Source organism: Bufo bufo, chromosome 3, assembly GCF_905171765.1.
Source record: "Bufo bufo chromosome 3, aBufBuf1.1, whole genome shotgun sequence".
Classification (NCBI taxonomy): Eukaryota; Metazoa; Chordata; class Amphibia; order Anura; family Bufonidae; genus Bufo; species Bufo bufo.
The window spans coordinates 666461646-666486184 of record NC_053391.1 but is presented as its reverse complement, the minus strand read 5'-3'; the positions used below and the strand labels follow the sequence as shown (position 1 = coordinate 666486184).

Here is a 24539-nt window from a genome sequence, read left to right as displayed (position 1 = left end):
TGTGGAGGTAGACACTAAAGTAAATATTTTTTACTTTACTTTCTTTTCCTAAAATACCCCTCCGTTCCGCCGCTGTGTCCCTGCTATGTTAATTTAGAGTATCGGTACAGGGAGGAGGAGCAGGCCGGGTTTCTCAGGGGGTGTCTCCTTCTCCCTGGCTATGCCACGGTCCAATCACAGCGGACAAGGTGAGCAGTTTTTTTTTCTCCTTGGCTGTGGCGCTCTCCGCTGCGATTGGACCGCACTACAGCCAGGGAGGAGACACCCCCTGAGAAACCCGGCCGTCTGCTCCTTCCTGTACCGATACTCTAAATTAACATATCAGGGGACAAAAACAGCACCGGAACGGACGGGTATTTTAGAAAAATAAAAAAGTGCTGGCATCTGTAAGGACCGCCCTATCTGGTAAGCAAACCAGTTTCTAACACAAAATCCCATGAAAGGTCCTCTTTGAAGTTAAGACAACATTTAAAACCACATAGTGAAAGATTAAAAATACTGTTTCACCCACACTTCCTAAAAATTTAAAATAAATTAATAATGTCGGCCTCCTTCACAGGAGCAGAACAAAGATGATAATGGGAGTATTAGATTGTACACAAAACTCTCGTTCACAGGTCCGCCTGTTTGTATAAGTGTATACCCCAAAAGGACATGCATATTTTGGTACTGCATTAATCGACCACCCACAGAACATGCAACACTATTTAAACCACATGATAAAATAGACATTTAGGATGTAAAAATAAAAAAAATTTAAAAAATATTATGTTGTTACAATTGCTATTTATTCCCGAGAAAAAAAAAATAGATTTTTGTAAAACTTACCAGTAAAATTTCTTTCTCGCTCTTCATTGGGGGACCCAGAGACCGTGGGTATAGCTATGTCCTCTAGGAGGCGTTGACACTAGTAAAAGCTGTTCGCTCCTCCCCTGGCAGCTATACCCCCTCCAGCCTGGAGAGGGCGCTCCAGTTTGTGAGAAGCAGTAGGAGAAGCAAGTAAAACAACAAAAAAAACGTGGAACAGCAACAATGCCAAGAACCGAACCAGGTTCTAACCAGCAACAGTCACAACTGTGGCCGAACAACAATATTGGGTGGGTGCTGTGTCCCCCAATGAAGAGCAAGAAAGAGATTTTACTGGCAAGTGTTACAAAAATCTCGTTTTCTCGCCCATAATAATTGGGGGACACAGAGACCTTGGGACGACCGAGAGCAGTCCACAGGGAGGGAAAACCACAGACACATGGAGCAAGCGCCCCTGCAGGCAACTAAGAACTGCCGCCTGCAAGACCAAGCCGCCCAAAGGCGGCGCCCACCTATGCATAAGTATGCACCTGGCAAAATTTAGTGAATGTGCGTAAGGAGGACAGTAGCCGCCCTGCACAACTGCGCGGCCGAACCTTGAATCCTCCGAGCCCAAGAGCGCCCACCGCTCTGGTGGAATGAGCCGTGACACCGAAGGGCGGGACCCTGCCCCGGGTGCAGTATGCTTACGCAAATGCAGACAAGCAATTGCCACCCTGGAGGCCGCCAATGCCGTGCGAGGACCCTCCGGAGTGACAAAAAAGAGGAGTCTGTACGGCGGAAGGAACTGGAGGCTGGCAAATAAAATCACCAGAGCCCTGACAACGTCCAAATGGTGTAACTCCCGTCCCCTAGTGAAGGGGAGGGACACGGTGATGGAAGGACAGTTTCTTCATTGAAATGGAAATCAGAGACCACCGTCGGGAGAAAGGAAAGAACGGGCCGGGGAACCGCTTATCCCTATCAGAACCATGAGGAGCTCTGCAAGAGAGCGCCCCAACCTGGACACCCGTCTGATAGATGTGATAGCCACAAGAAAAAAAAAACACCTTCCAGGACAGGAGTCGGAGTGACATCTCCCGCAAGGGTACTAGGGGAGAATTCCGGAGCGCTGAAAGGACTAAGGTCAGATCCCAAGGCGCTAAAAGGAGGACGGTATGGAGGAACCGTATGTGCCATTCTCTGAAGGAGGGTATTATGGGCCCCGGGTGAGTCAGAGGACGCTGGAAAGGATACACAGCGCCGAACCTGACCCAGCAAGGAACTAATGTCCAACTAAAAACCCAGGACCGCAGGATCCACCCCTGCTAAAGGGAAGCGCTCCACGGAAACGGTAAGTGGTCCACCAATGTCCCGCGAGCCGAAGAGGCTTGTGGGGAGACTAAGAAGCTGGCTGATAAACTATCGAGAAAAGAACGCCTGAATGAGGCATGTCCAACCGCAAGCCAAGGAATCAACACATTGGATAGGTAAAAGTAGAGACGATATGAGAACCACCGGCGGTGGAGTTCCGTCAGCAACCGTGTATTGACGATGTAGCAACACTGCTCGACTGAGATTTCGACCAGACCAAGATGAGAGAAAAAACTCCTACCTCGAGGAGAAAGAATAGAAGGGGTGTTCCGTTCCAGGAACAAAACTCCATCAAAAGTCGTGGCAGCACCTCTGCTCAGTCTGGCGTGGAGAGTCTCGAAGTCTAGCCATGGAATGTGCAGTGAAAAGTCATGACTACATCGGACTGACATGGCAGTCACTAGTCAAGTCTCAAGAGAGGTAGTTGTAGATATGTTGTAGTACACCCAGGACCAACGGGTAGGATTCCCCTGTAGAAGGAGGAATATGGAAACGTCACAGCCCAACAGTCGGTCCGGAACAAGACTGGAAGAAAAAAAAACACAGAACCAATACCCTGCATCATGAGGGGAAGTAGTAACGTAGGAGCTACCAAGGTTTGCGGAGTGGCCGTGAACCTTGAGCCAGAGAAGGAAAAAAACGGAAGGAAAAGGGGGCAGGGCGAAGCCCATTCCCCATCTGAGACTGGCAGTACACAGAAGTAGCCACCGGATGATAGCGGGGGTGCCATACTCCGCCAAAGGAGGAGGCCACCGAATTCGGCGTTAGAAGAATCCGTCACCTGACGAAGGAGCCGTGCAGGAGGAGCCAGAGTATGTAATGGCTACTCCAGGACCCCCATACCGTAGGAGCTGCAGCATGCCCCGCCAGCACAAACTGAGGGGCAGAGTAGAGGAATCTGGTAGAAGCCACGGTATCATACTGTCCCAGGGAAGGAGAGCTAACCTTAAACGCTCCACCTGGGAAAGGCGTTAAACAGGAACAACCGCCAAGCCAGCGTCAGGGTAGAACCCCTACCTGAGGGAATGCCCCACTGTAGCGACTGCGAACGCTAGTACTAGCATAAAATCCGCACCAGCGGAGGAGAACAGGCTGCAAAGCTAAACCAGAGTGCCAGCACAACCACTTCCCACATCAGGAATGGTGGATAGAGAATATAGAGTTAGTGTAACACTCGACTTACTGGAACTTAACCACAATATTACGTGCCATGGTGTACGCACTACATATTGTTGAAGACACATATTGGAACAGTGGAGGACCATGGAGATGGGGGACGCTAGGACACGAGTGACGCTGGGCAACCCCCTGAGGAGAGAGGTTGTCATATTCATGCCCCAAACCGGCACCGAAGGAAAAGAACACAACGTGGAAACAGCCACAGTATCCACTGGCGACACCGAAATACCAATAGAGGAAGAATACAGGGCACCAGCATGTAACGATACTCACTACGCTCCACTTGTAGAAGACGCTAAGGCACCTATAGCCGTGGCATAGGTGAAGTGCAACATCCAAGATGTGTACTCATTCCCCACAGTAGTGGATCAGTTGTGGAAGGAGCAATGTTGGAATTATCCCACCAAGAAAGGGGGAAATGCTTACGGCAAGCACTGCAGTTGTAGTGCAAGTACTCCACCATGAAGTGTGGCAATGCAGTAATGCATCTAGCAGGAACTGAATCCAAGTAGAGAGAATACGCCTCTTACGGAAAGGGCAAGGTATATGGAGAGTCCCGTATCAATACCCCACCTACGTAAGGGGGTAAGACAGACAGTAAACACTGAACCAGGGATAATGCCATAGCGCCACCTATGGAAGATGTATGTAATCTTTACTGAGTATGCCTTATTGTATTTAGGTTAAGATTTAACTTTTAATTTATATCCATAAAATAAATGAGACTGTGGAGTGAAGTGAACTCCTGCGCTTTTTAGGGAAGGGGGATAGGGTCTGAATAAATAGGATATAGGCCTACTAGATTGCCTGTAGGGGGCGTATAGTGTATATTAGGGATGGGCCTGAATGGACCAGTAACTCTCCCTATTTACTAAACCTACTTAGCCTAGTCTGGTCAGTGGAAGTACCTCACTGGCTGTAGTCGGGGCACTCGTCCTTAGAAGGACGACCCCCAGCCTCAGGAACCTCGGGCCTCCTAGGAGGACACAGAACATATCTACTAGGGAGGTAAGAGCATAGGGACATATAGTTTAGGCCCGAGGTTCCTGAGGCTGGGGGGTCGTCCTTCTAAGGACGAGTGCCCCGACTACAGCCAGTGAGGTACTTCCACTGACCAGACTAGGCCAAGTAGAGTAGGCCAATAGAGGGATGTAATATCCAAGGGAGTACTGCATCCAGTAGTAGTACAAATACCCTGCCTAACGAAGGGGGTAACGCATATGACAAGTACTGCTGTCTACCTCTGACACCATCCTAGAAGATCGCACTGGAATCACGGCAGAGACCAAACCACTGATCCCCCCTTTGGGCCGAACCTCTCCAGAGAGGGAGGGTGCGTCTGAGCGTGACTCTAGGGAGGAAGGGTGGGAGTGTGGAGGTGACCGAAGAGGAAAATATACTGCTCTGGCCGCTGTGTGTAGTCCCACCTCTCAGAACCTTGCCCATGGCAGTCACAGGCTCGCCGGTGGGAGTTATCAACCAAACTACCCGGGGGTGGAATGGGAACTTCTAGAGGTTCACTCACCGGATAGCGCCGGCGGTGCTTTATCAACCAAACGACCCTGGAGGGAGATTGGGAAGTCTGGAGATCCAGCATTGGAGTGCGCAGGCAGTGCTTATCAACCAAACGACCCCGGAGGGTGATTGGGAAGGTCCAAAGGGCCATCAGTGGATTTCGCAGATAGTGATTTATCAACCAAATTACCCCGGAGGGTGATTGGGAATGTCCAGACGTCCAGCAGTGGATTGCGCAGGTAGTGCCATATCACCCAACGACCTCGGAGGGTGATTGGGAAGGTCCGGAGGTCCAATGGATTGCGCATGTGGTGCCTGTCAACCAAACGACCCCAGAGGGTGATTGGAAAGGTCCGGAGGTCCACCATAGGATTGCGCAGGTGGTGCCGATCAACCAAACGGCCCGGAGGGTGATTGGGGAGGTCCATCATTGGATTACGCAGGTGGAGAGTACCAATCAAGCGACCCCGGAGGGTGGATTGGGAACAGAGAGGTCCTCCTCTGTCCGTGCTAGGACACGGGCCCAGTCTGATACAGACATGGCAGTCCTGCGGCGATGAGGCCTGATGGTGCAGGACCCGAATCTTTTATGGACTTTCTTTATTTGATTTTTAAATAAAACTGGGATGCCCAGCCTCAGGTGACAAGAGGCAGGAAGGGGTTAAAATCAGCGGCATTAAACCCATTGCCCTGCAGATAGGCATAATCCTGCGCCAGCCTCAAGAGATGGCTGGCCAGGAAGGGTTAACTGCCTTGAAAAAACAGTGGCGGGGCTCTGCGGGCTACTGGGGGAGGGGGAGGAATTAAGGCGGGAGAATTCGCGGCCTAGTAGGCGCCCGCCCCCCCTGGATGAAAGACTGCGGCCGGAACACATGTGACATTTGAATGCGCCCTCCGGTCGTGGACAACGCCGCGCGGGCCGGAGGAAGAAGGAAGGAGTAGGCCAAAATGAAGCCGGGGCCTTAATTTAACGGCGCCCGGACACAGCGATGGCGGTTCTCTTTTGGCGCAGCACGCTTAGCGCCCGCTCCCTGGAAGGGCGGATTATGGCGCTGGGGAGCGTGAACCTCCTCCACTCCCCTCCTGTAGAGAGGTAAAAAATAATTCAGAGCACAGCGGTGCGCTCGGCCGCCCGCTGTGCCTAACAGTGCCTGCAGGAGAAGGGGCCATCAACCCCCTTATGTCAGTAACATCCACATAGTAAGCGGAGACATCAGTGCCGCTGCTCTGCCAGCGCCGGCGATGCTGGGCACTTACTATGTCGGCACAGGAGGGGAGGGAATCCACCAAAAGGTCCAGGGCTAGGATAAATGAAACCTGGTGTCTGGCCTGGGGGAGGGAGGGGGAAGCAGAGAGCCCGGTGCTTGCCAAATAGAGAGGGAGGGAGGGAGAGGGTTAACATACTCACCTAGTCCAGTGTACTCACCTCATGTTCCTCCTCTTCTCTTCACCCTCCCTAAGTGGGCCCATAAGGTCACCTTCTCCAGCAGGGTCACCTGCTCAGCAGCTGGCACCGGAGTGGCAGGAGTCTGGTATGGCGGGAGGGTCTTGTCTTTAGTGGACCTAGGTGACCCCTTGGCTGGCGGGATACAGGGGAGCAAGGCTGCCCTTGTCTTCAGTGGGGGAGGCAGCAGTGCGGGTGACTGGCACTGGCGCAACTCGACCCCAGGACAACAGGGAGGCGAGGCAACCACTGTTTTCCCATCTGAAAATGAAGGGGAAAAATAAAAACTAAAATAAAAAAAATCTTCAGGTCTTGCCTCCTATTGACACTAGAAAAAACTGAAGCTCTCTCTCCAGGCTGGAGGGGGTATAGCTGCCAGGGGAGGAGCTAACAGCTTTTACTAGTGTCAACGCCTCCTAGAGGACATAGCTATACCCACGGTCTCTGTGTCCCCCATTGAATATGGGCAAGAAAAATAATTACCGGTAATAAGTTATATTTACCCCAAAATGGTGCCATTAAAAAATACCACTCACCCAACAAAAAAAAAAGAAAAAAAAAAAAAAAAAAAAGAAACGCCTCACTGAATGTGGTGACATAAAAAAACAAAAGAAATTCTACCGATATTTGCGTCAGTTTTATTTCTCACCTCAGTTGGGCCAAGCAACTCCTCCAGGGACTCCTGGCGCCTTCGTATCTGCTCCTCCAGTTCCTTCTGCTTGTGCAGGAGATGTTGCTCCTGACTTTTCTGCTTGGACAGTAGAGATTCTCGCTGCTTGTCCAGCTGCGCTTGCATTTCCTTCAGGTGGTCTTGCTGGTTACTGATCTCTGCAGCAGAAGACAGAAGTCTCTCCCGGAATTCCTGGACATTGGAGAAGTCTCCTAGGGGTAGATGGTCTCTTTTGCCGACTTCGGGAACGGTGACAGACACTACTTGTTCAGAAAAGTCATCCTGAGGCAGACCTAAATAAAGTGCTGAAGGGAGGAGGAAGTATGAAGTCCCGGAGGAGGAGTCATGTTCTCCTGGACTGGACGGGGAGGAAAGTCTTTCTGAACCTATTACAGTATCTTGAGCTCTAAGGTGGTCGTCATGTGGACTGTGAGATAATAGTCCTTGTGGACTTCTTCCTCTAAGATGGTGAGAGAAGTCCACACTCGCAGGACTGTCAGTTCTAAATTTAGAAGAGACCACAGCATGGAAACCGCTTGCAGATGAAGGATCTGGGCCACTTCTAGGACTCATCTGCTGAGTCTTTCCTACACCTCTGGACACACTCTGGTCCGATTTCTGCTTTTCTGTAGATGGAGGATGACCTGGTGAGGATACCGATGCGTTGTGATGAGGAGGAGATGACAGGACCGTACTCGGGATGTTATTTTTAGATAAATCTGGGTGTGGCCCTTGAAGACTCCTCATGTTTTCCTGGCCCTTTTCTGGGCTTCCTATGTTGGAGGTGGATAAGTGAGGATACCGATCCTTCAGTAGTAACTGGTATTCCTGCAAACGTTTTCGTGCTTCAGCCACTGATTGCTTGTGAACCCTAAAACATGTCAGAAACAACGGTTATAATGAAGGATGATGTGCAGATAGAATATTCCTGGGGTAGTTACATAGCAATGTATACAAGAGGCGGGGGCTCGTCTGTCGCATGACATTAGAACACACGGCTGCCCTTTTCCAGCTCCACACCTGTCCATAGGCTGTGTCTGGAATAACAGCTCGCTCCATTCAGGAGAACAGGACTAGGCTGCGATACCAGGCACAGCCGATGGGCAAGGATGGTGTGGGTTTGGAAAAAAACTAGATTTTTGTACTTAGCATAAAATCTGTTTCTCTGCCGTTCATTGGGGGACACAGGCATTGACCATGGGTATAGCTGTTACCGCTAGGAGGCGGACACTAAGCACACAAAGTGTAAGCTCCTCCCCTCCAGCTATACCCTTCCTGCAGGGACTAAGCTAAATCAGTTAGTGCAAAAGCAGTAGGAGAAGCAACACAAAAAAAAAAAAAAAGAAAAAAAAAATATATATATATATATATATATATATATATAAATCTATTCTCATTCAAATCATTGGGGGACACAGGCATTGACCATGGGATGTTATAGAGCAGTCCCCAAGGGTGGGCATAACAAGCAACCCTCCCGTCAATCAGAGAACAGCCGCCTTCAAAACGCTACGCCCCAGAGCAGCGTCAGCAGACACAAAAGTGTGCACTCTAATACTTGGAAAAAGTATGCCAAGACGACCAGGTAGCCACCTTGCACTCCTGAAGGGCCGAAGCCCCGCGATACACCGCCCCAGAAGCCCCCACTGCCCGAGCCAAATGAGCAGACTCCCGGCAGGGTGGGGCCCGGTCAATAACGCGGTACGCTTCCACAATGGACAAACAAATCCATCGGGAAATGGAAGTCTTTGAAGCTGCCAGCCCTTGTCTCGGCCCCTCTGAAATCACGATCAGAGACTACGCCCGCCTGAGAGATGCCGTCTGGGACAGATAGACTCGAACGGCTCATACCAAATCCAGGGTATGGAGCGACTGCTCCAGGAGGATAAGACGGGCCCGGACAAAACAAAGGGAGAATAATCTCCTCATTTAGATGGAATGCCGACACCACGTTCAGCAGGAAGGACTGCACAGGCCGAAGGACCACCTTATCCTGATGGAGGATCAAGAAAGGCAACCGACATAAAAGAGCCGCGAGTTCAGACACCCTGCGGATGGACGCGATTGCCACCAAAAACGCCACCTTGTAACACAGGAAGCTGAGAGCCAGCTCCAAGTCCATGCCTGACTGCAGGAAAGCCAAGAGTCGCGGCAAAGAGAACCGAATGGGAGGCAGCTGTCTCCGCTCACACCAACTAAAGTAGGACTTTCAGGTCTGGTGGTAGATTCTGGAAGACGACGTCTTCCTGGCCCGAATCATGTTCTTGACCACCGCATCCGAAAAACCACGAGCCTTCAGTACGGCGGCTTCAACAGCCATGCCGTTAAATGTAGCGACCCTAAATACAGGAGGAAGATCGGCCCCTGTGACACCGGGTCCTCCCGAAGGGGAAGACACCAAGGTTAGTCGGTGAGAAGGTAGACTAGGGAGGCGTGCCACACACTACGCAGCCAATCTGGGGCCACAAGAATGACAGGCAGTCCCTTGGACCTGATCTTCCGGAGGAGACGCAGAATGAGCGGAAGAGGTGAGAACACGTACGAAAAGATGAACCGACTCCACGGAATCACCAGCACGTCAGGGCCATGGGGTCCCTGGACCGTGCGACAAAGTCCTCTACCTTGTTGTTGAAACTGCAGGCCATGAGATCCACATCCGGCCGACCCCACCGCTCGCAAATTGCCCGAAAGACCTGCGGGTGAAGAGCCCACTTGCCGGGATCGAGACGCTCCCGGCTGAGGAAGTCTGCAATCCAGTTGTCGACTCCAGGGATGTGAACTGCTGATAGCTGGGCGAGAAACATGTTCCTGCACTGAGAATCAGCGCCGTCTCCAACATGGCTGCCGGCCTCCGAGTGCCGCCCTGGTGATCGAGGTACGTTTGCCACTGCCGTGGAGTTTTCGGACTGAACCTAAACCGGACGACCCCAGAGATGGTTGGCCCAATGCCGCAGAGAGCCAAATTGCCCTCAACTCCAGAACATCGATTGGAGTGGTTCCTCGCGTGACCACACTCCTTGAACAGAGATTTTCCAACACTACTCCCTCCCCCCCCAGACTTCTGCCTGTTCAGGATCCATCCTAAGCGCTCCAGGGTGTCCTGAACAATGCTCAGGAGTGTAAGTAAGGGATCGCTACGATCCCCCTGGCATGGAGCAGGGCCATGACCGCCGCCAGAACTTTCGTAAAGACCCTGGGAGCCGTGGCCAGGCCGAACGGGAGGGCTACAAACTCGTAGTAAAATGAACCCACTGCGAACCTGAGAAACCTCTGATGACTGACGCATATGGGCACATGAAGATAAGCGTCCTTGATGTCTATAAAAGGACAGGTACTCCCCCGGTTCCATGGACGCAATAACAGACCTCAGTGACTGCAACCGGAAGCTGTGGACGCTAAGGAAACTGTTGAGCACCTTGAGGTCCAGGACGGACCGTCCCCTCTTTTTTTGGGGATCATAAAGAGATTGGAGTAAAACCCCTGAAAATGGTCTTGTGCAGGAACCGGAACAATCACACCTTGCTGCAGCAGCGTGCGAATTGCCAGAAGAAAAAAAAATTACTCTGCGGATGCGGGAGAGGCCGGAGGAGACGACCGAAAAAACCGGGACGGAGGGAAGGACTTGAAATCCAGCTTGTAGCCCTCTGCAATGACCTCCCTCACCCACGCATCTGAAACGTAAGCCAGCCAAACCTGCCGAAACAAATGAAGCCAGCCGCCCACTTGAACGGAGGGCACCGGGAGCCGCCCGTCATGCAGCGGAGTTCTTAGGGTTAAAGGACTTTGAGCCCTGATGACGGGAACGGCAAGAAGGGCGCGGCTTGAAGGAAGGTTTGCGCTTCTGATCAGTGGCCGACTTGTCGGACGCCCTCTTGGGCCTGGAAAAACTTTGAAAGGGACGAAAAAAAGGTTTCCGCTTTTTTGCCGTATTAGACCGCCCCCTGTTCTGTGGTAAATGGGTGCTCTTACCACCTGTAGCGTCCGAAATGATCTCATCCAGGTGCTTACCAAAAAGCCTGCTGCCGGAAAAGGGGAGGGCCGTCAGGGTCCGCTTTGAAGCATTATCTGCCGCCCAGCAAGAGAGCCATAGGGTACGGCTTATAGCCACCATCAAGGCTGATAAGCGAGCCATAAGCCTGGCCGCGTCCAAAGATGCTTCACAAATATATGCACTGGCATGCGAGAGCTGCAGGGCCACATCTGCAAGTTCGCCCGAGGGGACTCCCGAGTCAAGACCCTGACGTAAATTAACTTGCCCAATCCCCCATAGCCTTGCTCACCCATGTAGAGGCAAATACCGGCTGCAAAGCTGTGCCCACTGCTTCAAAGGCAGATTTTTTAAACGCTTCCAGTTTCTCATCTCTGATATCAGAGAAAGAAGCCCCATCCGCCATTGGCAAGGAAGTATGTTTAGCCAAGCGGGAAACTGGCGGGTCCACTATAGGCGAGGACGACCACTTCTTAGTCAAATCCTCCGGAAAAGGATAAAAAGACGTTTAAGCATTTTGTCAAGGTAAAACGTCTATCAGGGAAATTCCACTCCTTGGAAAGAGAGGAATCAAACTCCTGGTGGCTGGGGAAACACTTGTGCGAGCGACGGGACCTGCTAAAGGAAAAACCCGAGCTGGCAGACGACGGTGCGGGATCCTCAACCTACAATGTCTCAATAACCGCCGTAATAAGATTGTCCACCAGAGGACGGTTTGGATGACTAACCCTACGGCAAGACAACATCCTCATCTGACCCCTCCTCAGAACATGCCTCTTCTACAGAGGACACGTCGGAGTGAGACTCTCTAGCAGGAGGAGTAGAGGCCGAGAAAACGGGAGACAGACACCCTTTTGGGGGAGGATGTTATGGCCTGTTTTGCAGGACGGCCGCGATGGCCATGCGTCCCATGATCCCCAGGGTCGGAACGGTCAGAGGACTGCCTTGCCGACAAACACCCCAAAATTTCCACAATGGCCTTGTTGGTATTGGAGACATTCTGTACCACCTAGACAGGGAACACGCCCATTCCGGTTCTACCATAGGCTGAGCAGCAGGAACCATTGGATCCGTTGCCGAGCCAATCGACGGTGGAGCAGCACAGGCCGGCGTCTTAATTTGGCAGGGGAAAAATAAGCTGCAGGGGGGCCTTTCAAGAGCAGGCCGCAAAAAAGCCTGAATTACCCATGGCCCAGGCACCTCGCCGAACAGGAAGCAGCGATATATTAAACATAACTCCGCCCCCAGGCACATCTCAGCGGCCGCACACATGCCAGTGCAAATGCCGCCGAGTTAGCAGCAGGAGGATGCTGCAGTGAGCGCTGCAGAGTTAGCAGCAGGAGGATGCTGCAGTGAGCGCTGTAGAGCCAGCGCAGCTGATGTGACCCTCACTGGAAAACGGAAGCCCCTGTATGTTGCAGGGCGACTGCACCGTCACCATCATCGCATAAGGACATGGGCAAGCTGCGGCTGAGGGATGATTCATGTGGAGGGCTTACATGCATTAACTTTGTGGCTCTCCAGATGGTATCATTTGCATCTTTTCTTTGAAGCCAACTGCCTAAGTCTGTCTATCCTTTTATCAATTGTTATATCTAGTTGTTCTCTCTTTTCCACCCATTACTAATATCAGGCACATTTTAGCCTCCTCCCATACGGGCCCCCTGAAGAAACTCTGAGGAAACGTGTCGGGTTTGGGAAATAAGTATCCACAATGTATTGACCCCCTGATGATCCCACAGTGTGGGGGAAACGCGTCGGGGTATTATTGACGTTTATGTGTTCGAGTTAGGATGCACTGTGTACCTGGCTGGCTTTTACTAGCAGTACTAGGGCTTTAAACACAGTTCACCAATAGGCCCTAAACTATTAGGGTAGCTTTATGTGTTTTTTTTGTTTTGTCTATCTGTCCACTTTTAGCACCATTTAATTCACCTCCCCACCCTTTAGGACCAGCGTGTTAGGTTCAGAGTAGCCCAGGTTCCAGGACAGGGAGCCCCCACCTTTAGGGGTCGTCCCTGGGCTGAGTTTCAGACCAGGGAGAGATAATAGGGACAGCTTTCCCTTTATCCCCTGGTATGAATTGAGGTGCGTATTGTGGCGTAGTGGACCCTCAGTTATTATCGTCCTTATTGTCGATGTCTCCAAATATTTTAAGGATTTAAATTAAAGTATATTACTTCTAATGGGTTATATGATTTGCTGGACTTGGTTTTGTATTTGCTAACCCTCTAAAACTTTACTTACCTAACTGCTGGATTTGGGAAATGAGTACCTTTATTTGTTTAGGGTGAACTAGGGGAATACAGGCCAGGAACGAGGACGGTGGGTCCCCACCACTAAGGGACACCCCCGGGCTGAGGGGTAGATAGGGCCTATGTAGGGAAAGATTTCCCTACTTAGTTATACTCTATTTCCCCATCCACTCGTTCTGGACAATTATTCCACAGTTTTATGTATATGTGTATTGTATCTTATTTTGAGTTAAGTTCACAATTATATCTATAGAGCCTCACATACGGGTCTTTCTTCAGATAATGAAATAAAATTAGCTTTTTAGGAGTCCTTTTGATTTAAGTCCGTACATACGACTGTACTGTCACTCTGCATACCCCCCCCCCCCCCTTCCCCCGTGTCGCGACCACCAGAAGGGGCCCAGCTACGTGGACCAGGTAACCTGGGGAGGGAAGGGTACTCGAAGGGGGAGCACTTCAGGACTTATATATTTTTAATTTTTTTTTATACTCACCTGTCCGGCGTCTTCTGCCTCCTTGACCATTGGTGTGCGGCCCCTTGGTGAGGGACGCTACACCGGAACAGAGGGGACTTGCGATGGACGGCTGTGGTGATCCGAACGCTGGCAGGATACAGAGGTTTTGTGGGAACCTCTGGTCCTCCTTTGCTGCTGGAGAACGAGAAGGAGCAGGGGACTTGGGGGACCCCCTGGTCTCCCGGGTGGCAGTGCAGGCAGTTTTAGGACTTCCTGAAACTCCCGCTAGAAAAAAAAGGAAAGACGAAAAAAAAAAAAAAAAACACACAGCAGACCTGCAACGCAGTGAGGTCTGCCTCCTACAAACACCAAACTAAAACGGATTACCTTAGTCCCTGCAGGAAGGGTATAGCTGAAGGGGAGAAGCTTACACTTTGTGTGCTTACTGTCCGCCTCCTAGCGGCAACAGCTATACCCATGGTCAATGCCTGTGTCCCCCAATGAGAAACTTTTTTTTTTATTTAGTCTTTGTGTTTGTTAAAAGTGTGGAATTGTCCTAAAGTCACTGGTAGCAAAATTGTTAAAGCCATGTGCATTTTTCCCCTGCAATTCAGTTAAAGAGGAGCAGTCACCTCCGATATGTCCGCTTTAGTAACTACCTGCACTCCCCATGTAACAATTCTGAAGCATGTATTCCTATGATGCTATGTTGTGTTATTCCGCTATTATTCCTAGAAGCTATGAAAGAATTACTAGTAGACTGCAATGAAGGTCCAACTGGATGTTACTAGTTGGGGGCATGTCTTTGCACAATCAGACACTATCCAATCAGTGCTGTCAGTGTAAAACTGTGCAGGGACACACCCGCAACTGGTAACACCCAGATGGATCTTCATTGCAAACTGCTAGTAATTCATTCATAACTTCTAGCAGGAATAATAAAGGAATGGCACAACATAGAGTCATAGGAATAGATGCTCCAGCATTGTTATAACATAGAGAATGCAAGTAGTTACAAAAGCAGACATGACAGGAGGGGTGACAGGTCCTATTTAAAGGGAGTCTTTCAAGCAGATTCACCCTATTAACCGTGTTATGTCCATGGCATCCTCCCTATTAAAACTGTGCTTACCGTTAGTTCCTTGCTAGCATCGTTGTGCAGAAAGCCGGAATTAGACTTACTGGTAATTCATTTTCCACGAATCCACCATGACGGCCCAGAGAGATTGACCCCTGACCTCTGTAGGGGCAGGAACAGTGATGGGTTAAAAGGACCCCTCCCACCACCATTCACCAGTGAGTTCCAGATTATAGTGCCGCAACCACCGGTTACGAAGTGAAACAACTCAAGGGTTTTATTTTTGTTAGGTTTTTTTTTGTATTAACTCATACCAAGTCATTACAATAATTTTTGGGTGGGATATCATGCCGTCGTGGTGGATTCGTGGAAAATGAATTACCGGTAAGTTTAATTCCGGATTTACACTTCACCACCATGACGGCCCAGAGAGATATAACAGATTATATACGTCTTAGGGTGGGGCAACGGCCTGTAGGACCTTGCGACCAAAGGCCAGGTCAGAAGACCTGGATAAGTAGAGTCTATAATGTCTGATGAAAGTGTTTATACTGGACCAGGTTGCGGCCTGGCATATCTGATCTAGGGAAGCTCCTGCCTTTTCAGCGAATGAGGCAGATATGGCTCTCGTGGAGTGAGCCCAAATGACGTCTGGACAACTGATACCTTCAATCTTGTAGCAGTCTGTAATAGCCTGTTTTACCCATCGGGCAATGGTAGATCTGGAAACTGCCTTCCCCTTATTTTTTACCACAGAAGAGTACTAGTAAATTGTCCACCTTTCTTAGGTCTCTAGTGACCTCTAGGTATTTTAGTACTGTTCATTTGACGTCAAGGGTATGGAAACATTCCTCTCCAGAATTTTTAGGATTCTCACAAAAGGAGGGAAGAATGATCTCCTGGTTTCTATGGAAGTCCGTTACTACCTTTGCCAAAAACGTCGGGTCTAGCCTCAAGGTAATTCGATCCTCCTGGATTGTGAGGTATGGTTGTCTTATTGACAATGCTTGGATCTCGCTCAGTCTTTTTGCTGATGTTATAGCTATAAGAAAAGCTACCTTCTGAGAAAGATGCTTCAGGGAACTCGAGTCCAAGGGTTCGTAAGGCGGACCTGTGAGTCCCCTAAGGACAGTGTTTAAGTCCCAGGTAGGCACCCTTGATTTGAGAGATGGTCTTAGTCTGGCTGCAGACCTCAGGAATCTTTGGATCCATCTATGGCTGGCTAATTCAGAATCGAAATAGGCACTAAGCGCTAAGACCTGGACTCTAAGGGTAGAAGGACTTAACCCTGACTCTAGTCCTTTTTGCAGGAAGTCCAGGATCCTCTGTATATTTGGTTTAGTCTGGGGCTTCGTCACCTGACCAGGTGCAGAATCTTCTCCAGATTTTAAAATAAATGGAGTTAGTCACCTTCTTTCTGCTGGCCTTCAAGGTAGATATCACACCCTCTGAGAGACCTCTGCGTCTTAGAAGGTCAGACTCCGGATCCAAGCCGAGAGGTTGAAGATTTCCGGATGAGGATGGACAACCGGTCCCTGGATCAGGATATCCTTCCTCCTTGGGAGAATAAATGCTTCCTGTGGGGAGAGGTTGGTTAGAATCGAGAACCAGCTCCTCTTGGGCCAGTACGGGGTGACCAGGATTACTCTGGCCCTGTCCCTGATGATTTTTTGGAGAACTTTTGGGATTAACGGGAACGGAGGGAAGGCATATGCAAGATCCCAGTTCCAGTGCAGGGAGAAAGCGTCGATCGCTAGAGGCCTGTCCCTCGGGTTTAGGGAGCAAAAGGTTGATACCTTTGCGTTTTTCCTTGTAGCAAATAGATCTACCAGTGGGAGGCCCCATCTCTGGACAATTAGATTGAAGATGTCGATGCTTAGAGACCATTCCCCCTGGTCTATGGTGGTCCTGCTGAGGAAGTCCGCCGCGCTGCTTAGGCTTCCTTTTAAATGAATTGCAGATATTGACTTTACATTTTCCCCCCAAAGGAAGATTCTTCTGGACAGACCTTCTATTTTTTGAGACCGTGTGCCCCCCTGATGCTTGAGGTAGGACACGGTTGTTACATTGTCTGAATAGATCTTTTTATGTTGGTTCCTTAGTTTTGGAGCGGCTGCTCGTATTGTCTCCCAAACTGCAATTTTTTCGGAGACCAGTCTCCCTGGTAGAGGTTGGAGTATATTTTTGCGCCCCATCCTTTTACGCTGGCATCGGTCTGAACATGCACTGCTGGGGTTTTGAGCCAGACCATGCCCTTCTTTAGATTTTTTGTTTGAAGCCACCACCAGACTGAAGATTTTATGTGGCCCGGGATCAGGATTTTCCTGTCCAAAGAGGACAGATGCTTGTCCCATTTTCTTAGAAGCCAGAACTGAAGGGCCCTGTAAAGGGCCTGGCACCAAGGGACTGCTACCATGCAGGCTGTCATCTGACCTAAAAGGCTCATTGTTTCTCTGAAAGAGAAGGAGTGACGTCCTAGGAAGGCCCTGATTGATGATTCAAGGTTCTGGATTCTTTCTGCTGGAAGGAAGGTTGTTTGTTTTACCGAATCCAGCAAAACCCCTAGGAATTTTACCTTGGTATCTGTAACTAGGGATGACTTTTTTAGGTTTATCACCCAACCTAGAGCTGTCAGAAGGGAACAGAAGATCTCTCAATCTGCTATAGACTGATCCACCGTGTTTGAAATCAGTAAAAAGTAGTCTAGGTAAGGAACGACAGTCACCCCCTGAGACCTCAGGGAGGCGACCATCTCTACCACCAGCTTCGTGAAAATCCTTGGGGCTGAGGCCAGCCCGCAGGGGAGAGCCGCGAACTGGAAATGGTGAACTGACCCCCTGTGAGCCTCTGAGACTGGGTGTGAATAGGAACATGATAATATGCATCCTTCAGGTCGATTGTACAGAGGAACGCGTCTTTTTGGATTAAAGGAATGGTAGAATTTAGGGATTCCATCTTGAACCTTTTGTAAATTACGAATTTGTTTAGCCTCTTGAGGTTTATAATCATGCGGAAGGAATCCCCCGGCTTCTTTACTAAGAAGGTTGGAGTAGAATCCCTGCCCCCATTGAAGTTCGGGAACAGGAACCACTACTCCTAAGTCCAGAAGATTCTGGACCTCCTTCCAAATCTGGCTGTGCTGAAAAGGAGAAGAGTGGTGAGAAATCAGAAATACATTCGGGGGGGGAGAGATAACTCTATCCTGTAGCTGTTTTTGATAAGATTTTGCGCCCAGGGGTTGGGAGAAGTCTGCTGCCACTGAGCAAAAAATTGGAATAGTCTTCCCCCTATCCTGGCGTCACTGTTTCTCACCGCCCTTGTTTTGGGGATTAAGGAGGTACCCTCTACCCCTCCCCCCTTTTGGGTAACTCCAACATCCGGATTTACCTTTACCACGAAAGGAGCTATTTTGGGAATATTGACTACGAAAGGAGGTTTCTTTTTAGGGGTTTTCGCCTCAGGGAACCCTTTCTTCTTATCAGTAGCCTTCTCGAGAATCTTGTCCAATACAGGACCGAACACGTATTCACCCGAGAAGGCTATAGAACACAACTTCATTTTGGAAGAGATGTCACCTGACCAAGATTTCATCCAAAGTGCCCTCCGGGCAGCATTGGACAAGGCCGCGTCCTTGGCTGAGAATCGAATTGTTTCTGCGGAGGCGTCCGCTAGGAACCCTGTGGCGGATTTTAACAAGGGAATAGAGTCTAGTATCTGTTCCCTGGACGTCTTGTTAATTAGATTATTTTCTAATTCATTCAGCCACAGGTACATAGACCTGGCGACTGAAGTAGCAGCTATGTTGGTCTTAACACTAAACATAGCTGCCTCCCAGGATTTTTTAAATAAACTGTCTGCCTTCCTTTCCATGGTGTCCCTTAACTGACAGGAGTCCTAGAATAGTAGTGAGGTTTTCTTATTAACTTTGGCCACCCGGACGTAAATTCTGGGGACTTCGTCAAAAATCTTAGAGTCTGACGGGTCAAATACAAGGCGGTTCCTGAATTCCTTAGAAATCCCTAGTTTCTTTTCTGGATGGGCCCATTCATCCATCACCATCTCCTTAATGTTTTCATTTATGGGGAATACACGGGAGCGTCTGACCTTCAATCCCCCAAACATCTCTTCCTGAACTGTATGGGGTCGCTGGATGTCCTCCACCCCCATTGTATCCCTGACCGCCTTTAAAAGGTCACTCATCTCGCTAGGAGTGAAGAATTTTTTAGAGTCCTCGACGATCTCGCCCTCAGATAGGGGGATACTAGTCGTCCTCTTTTTTTGGAGGATGAGGCATCGCCCTCCAAATCCTCGGAGTCTGGGGAGGAAATGACCGCCATTCTGGGCCGTTTGAGTGGGCGAGCCCCCAGGGTATCTTCACGGAGGGAGGCCAGAGAAGATTAACTTCCTCCCGAATCATAGATCTAAACTCCTGCATAATTGAGGGTCGTTCCTCTCTCACTAACTTGGCAATACAATCCTTGCAAAGTTTCTTAACATAATCAGGAAGCGTGACTGAGCAAAGGATGCATCTGGCGGTTTTCCTCTGCTTTTTTAAAAGCAAGTTTGGCCTAAAGTGAGAGAGCAGCCCATCAATTTTGTGTTGATCTAGTATAGGTGCATAAACATTTAGATGCAGTATACCAGAAGCCCCCAGGGGGAGGGGGCTCATACCAGTGGTCATCAGAACAGTATACTAAGGCTCCCTTCCCCACTGGCCTCACATCTGTCAAGCTGCCGGCATGCCCAGGTGGGCTACTCACACAGGGGCACTCTGGAGCGGTCAGCTTCTTCTGTTGCGGCTCCTTCTCCTGGTCCGACATGTCCGGTGATGCAGAGAGCGCAGCGGGAAAGTGCTTGTGAGCTCTTTTTGAAAAAGACGTCCACTTCCAGGTTTCGGCCGGCGGCCCGGAAGGGACATCAGACGCAGAACGTCCTTCCGGTCAGCTACCCACACGGGGAGGTAGGCGACCCAGCGGCAGCTCAGGGCAGGCTTCCTACAACAGGGAGCGTGACCCTGGCGTCTCCCTGTCAGTTTTGGAACCAAGTCCGCTGGAGAGCAGGGGACGCGGTCTTGGATGAAAGGCCCGCAAGGGAGGCAATATTTACCGCCGATGCGGTCACCCAGGTATAGAAAAAAAATAAAAAAAGGTCCTTATCCACTTCACCTCCCTGAAAGCCAGAGAGGACTTTTCTCTGTCCTGGCCACTATAGGGGCAGGAACACACTGGTGAATGGTGGTGGGAGGGGTCCTTTTAACCTATCTCTGTTCCTGCCTCTACAGAGGTCAGGGGTCAATCTCTCTGGGCCGTCATGGTGGTGAAGTGGAAAAACACTTTTAATCCGTATGCAAATGAGGCTGTGAAGGTGCCCAGGGGCGGCGTTACAATGGCCGGTGCCCAGGCCCCTGGGTCATTTTCATACGAAGCCACTCCCCCTCCGCCGCGTCTGCCCGCCCTTAGTCTCTGCTCTAACCTCCCTCCTCACGTCCTTAATCCCGCGCATGCGCCGATGAACGAGCACAGTCTGGCCGGGGCATCGCAGTTTACCGTGCGTTCATCGGCGCATGCGCGGGATTACAGACGTTAGAGCAGAGACTAAGAGGCGGGCAGGCGCGGCGGAGTGGCTTCGTATGAAAATGACCCAGGGGCCTAGGCACCGGCCGTTGTAACGCCGCCCCAGGGCACCTTCACAGCCTCATTTGCATACGGATTAAAAGTGTTTTTCTGCACGATCCTAGCAAGGAACAAACGGTAAGCACAGTTTTAATAGGGGGGATGCCGTCGACATAACACTGTTATTAGGTTAATAGGGTGAATCTGCGTGAAAGACTCCCTTTAACTTTTTTTTTTATGCAACTTTTTAAACAATCTGAATTTAAAAAAATTCTACAGTTGCGTTGACAGCTCCTATACAGACCTGTTTTCATGGTTACAGAAAAATGCAGAGTGTAGTCTGCCCTGCCCCCTCTGCTGCCCTACACACAGTAGACGGGCAGATGGAGGACAGTGACACGCGGCTGCTGGATCACTCGAAGACGGACAGGTTTCCCTAATACATACCTGTTCTGCTCCATCAGGCGCTGCTGGTACTGCCGAATCATCTGGATATGTAAACCTTCTGCCGACATGTTCAACTGCGCGGCTATGGCTGACGATTCCTGAGAAAGACACAAATGGGGGGAAAAAAAAAGAAAAGAAGATGTTAATGCCGTTCACATCAGGCGTTAGGACATCTATGGACTGAGCAGAATGTGCGTTCACCTACTCAGCCATAACACAGCACTATGAGGACATGCATGACAGGAGGATCTGTAAGGCTACTTTCACACTCGCGTTTGGTGTGGATCCGTCATGGATCTGCACAGACGGATCCGTTCAGATAATAGAACAGCCTGCATTTGTTCAGAACGGATCCATTTGTATTATCTTTAACATAGCCAAGACTAATTAGTCTTCAACACCATTGAAAGTCAGTGGAGGACGGATCAGTTTTCTGTTTTGCCAGATTGTGTCATAGAAAACGGATCCGTCCCCATTGACTTACATTGCATGTCGGAACGGATGCGTTTGGCTCAGTTTCGTCAGACTGACACCAAAAGTGTTTTGGTGTCCGCCGCCAAAGCGGAATGGAGACGGAAACGGAGGCAAACTGATGCATTCTGAGGGGATCCTTTTCCGTTCAGAATGCATCAGGGCAAAACTGATTCGTTTTGGACCGCTTCTGAGAGCCCTTGATGGATCTCACAAACAGAAAGCCAAAATGTCAGTGTGAAAGTAGCCTTAAAGGAAAATGATCTTCATTTTCGTACAAATTCTTAACCCCTTAAGGACCCATGACGTACCCAAGAGCAGGGGGGGGGTCCTGTGACCCCCCACTATGTCGGCGATCGCAGCAAATAGCAGGTCAATTCAGACCTGCGATTTCGGAAGTTTCTGATCCCCGCAGATTTTATTGTTTAACCCCCCCCCCCCCCCCCCGCTGCCCTCCTTGTTATCTGCCGGCGGGCGCAGCAAGGGGGAGGGTGCGGGGAGTGCGGCAAGGAGGGCGGGCGTGGCGGGCAGGCATGCGATCATCCGCCCGCCCCCTCTCTCAGGATAGCCGAGCGGTTTGCAGAGTGTCAGCACATTGCTGACACTCTGCTTGAAACGCCTGACATCTGTGCTGGCACAGATGCCATGCGTTTAACCCCTTCCATGCCGCTGTATATAAAAGGTTAAGAGGGAGGGAGCTCCCTCCCTCTCCCATCGGGGGCTGCTGTGCCTTTTCAGCCCCCGATGGGAGAGGGAGGGGGCCCCCCTACCTCCCCATCACCCACTGCTCTGCTGTGGCAGCGAGTGATGGGTACCATGGCAACCGGACGGCCTTCACAGGCATCCGGCTGTCCATGGTACTGATCAGAGGCTGTCCATGGTGCTGATTAGACTTTGCTAAAGGCAGAAGTCTAATCAGACTTTGTAAAGTGAAAATACAGTACAGTACACTATATAGTGTACTGTACTGTATTATACAGACATCAGACCCACTGGATCTTCAAGAACCAAGTGGGTCTGGGTCAAAAAAAAGTAAAAAAAAAAAAAAAAAACACATTTATCACTGATTAAAAATGAAAAAAAAAATCAAATTCCCTACACGTTTGATATCACCGCGTCCGTAACGACCTGATCTATAAAACGGTCATGTTACTTTACCCGCACGGTGAACGCCATAAAAAAATTTGGAAATTCAAATTTTGCCCACCTTACTTCCCAAAAAAGGTAATCAAAAAGTGATCAAAAAAGTCGTATGTACGCCAAAATAGTACCAGTCACCTCATGCCGCAAAAAATGAGACCCTACCTAAGATAATCGCCCAAAAACTGAAAAAACTATGGCTCTCAGAATATGGAGACACTAAAACATGATTTTTTTTGTTTTAAAAATGAAATCATTGTGTAAAACTTACATAAATAAAAAAAATCGTATACATATTATGTATCGCCGCGTCCGTGACAACCTTCTCTATAAAAATATTACATGATCTAACCTGTCAGATGAATGTTGTAAATGACAAAAAATAAAAACGGTGCCAAAACAGCTATTTCTTGTTACCTTGCCTCACAAAAAGTGTAATATAGAGCAACCAAAAATCATATGTACCCTAAACTAGTACTAACAACACTGCCACCCTATCCCGTAGTTTCTAAAATGGGGTAACTTTTTTGGGAGTTTCTACTCTAGGGGTGCATCAGGGGGGCTTCAAATGGGACATTGTGTCACAAAACCGGTCCAGCAAAATCTGCCTTCCAAAACCGTATGGCATTCCTTTCCTTCTGCGCCCTGCCGTGTGCCCGTACAGCAGTTTACGACCACATATGGGGTGTTTCTGTAAACTACAGAATCAGAGCCATAAATATTGAGTTTTGTTTGGCTGCTAACCCTTGCTTTGTAACTGAAAAAAAAATTATTAAAATGGAAAATCTGCCAAAAAAGTGAAACTTTGAAATTGAATCTCTATTTTCCATTAAATCTTGTGCAACACCTAAAGGGTTAACAAAGTAAAATCAGTTTTGAATACCTTGAGGGGTGTAGTTTCTTAGATGGGGTCACTTTTATGGAGTTTCTACTCTAGGGGGGATTCAAATGGGACATGGTGTAAATAAACCAGTCCAGCAAAATCTGCCTTCCAAAAACCATACGGCGCACCTTTCCTTCTACGCCTTACTGTGTGCCCGTACAGTAGTTTAAGACCACATATGGTGTGTTTCTGCAAACTACAGAATCGGGGCAATAAATATAGCATTTTGTTTGGCTCTTCACCCTTGCTTTGTTACTGGAAAAAATGGAAAATTTGCCCAAAAATCTAAATTCTGAAATTTTATCACCATTTGCCATTAACTCTTGTGGAACACCTAAAGGGTTAACGTTTGTAAAATTAGTTTTGAATACTTTGAGGGGTGTAGTTTCTAGAATGGGGTCATTTTTGGGTGGTTTCTATTATGTAAGCCTCACAAAGTGACTTCAGACCTGAACTGGTGCCTAAAAAGTGGGTTTATGAAAATTTCTGAAAAATGTCAAGATTTGCTTCTAAACTTCTAAGCCTTGTAACATCCCCCAAGAATAAAATATCATTCCCAAATTGAGCCAAACATGAAGTAGACATATGGGGAGTGTAAAGTAATAACTATTTGTGTAGGTATTACTATGTATTATAGAAGTAGAGAAATTGAAACTTGGAAATTTGCAATTTTTTTTTTTTTTTTTTGTAAATTTGGTATTTTTTAATAAATAAAAATTATTTTTTTTTACTTCATTTTACCAGTGTCATGAAGTACAATATGTGACGAAAAAACGATCTCAGAATGGCCTGGATAAGTCAAAGCGTTTAAAAGTTATCTGCACTTAAAGTGACACTGGTCAGATTTGTTACCTGAAAAACGCATATTAAACCGACCACAGTACCTTACAGTGTCCCCCAATGTGTTGCTAATCATGTTTTTTCTTGCCTCTTTGTGTTTCTTCATACTTGTTAAAAACGATGTTTTAATGTCGGTTGGCGCTGTCTCCGAGTCAGGCTTGAAGTCAAGGGGGCAGCGGCCTAGGCGTCTCCAATCCTGCTCTCCCCGCCTCCCGCCGCCTTGATTGACACGCCGCATCTCAGTGCCGGGACCGCGCTCTCAGCCCGCATGCGCAGTAAAGGGCTGCTGTAGCGCGATCCCGGCTCCGGTTCGTACACTCAGCCGGCTTCAGTCTCGTTACAGCGCATGCGCCCGCCAGCCTTACATACTCGCGAGCGCTCCGCTCATAGCTACAAGCCTGG

General features: G+C 49.2%; 1 protein-coding gene across 6 annotated transcripts in view; it reads right to left on the bottom strand.

Moving 5' to 3' along the window:
- CEP295 (centrosomal protein 295) overlaps window positions 1-24539 on the bottom strand; it is an 89955-nt gene that overhangs the window by 46589 nt on the left and 18827 nt on the right. For all 6 annotated transcript variants that reach the window (XM_040426342.1, XM_040426343.1, XM_040426339.1 and 3 more), the window contains exons 13-14: window positions 20804-20901; window positions 6948-7839 (exon numbers count right to left, since the gene is read on the bottom strand). In XM_040426342.1, the coding sequence (XP_040282276.1) occupies window positions 6948-7839; window positions 20804-20901 (990 nt within the window). The remainder of the gene's footprint in view (window positions 1-6947; window positions 7840-20803; window positions 20902-24539) is intronic.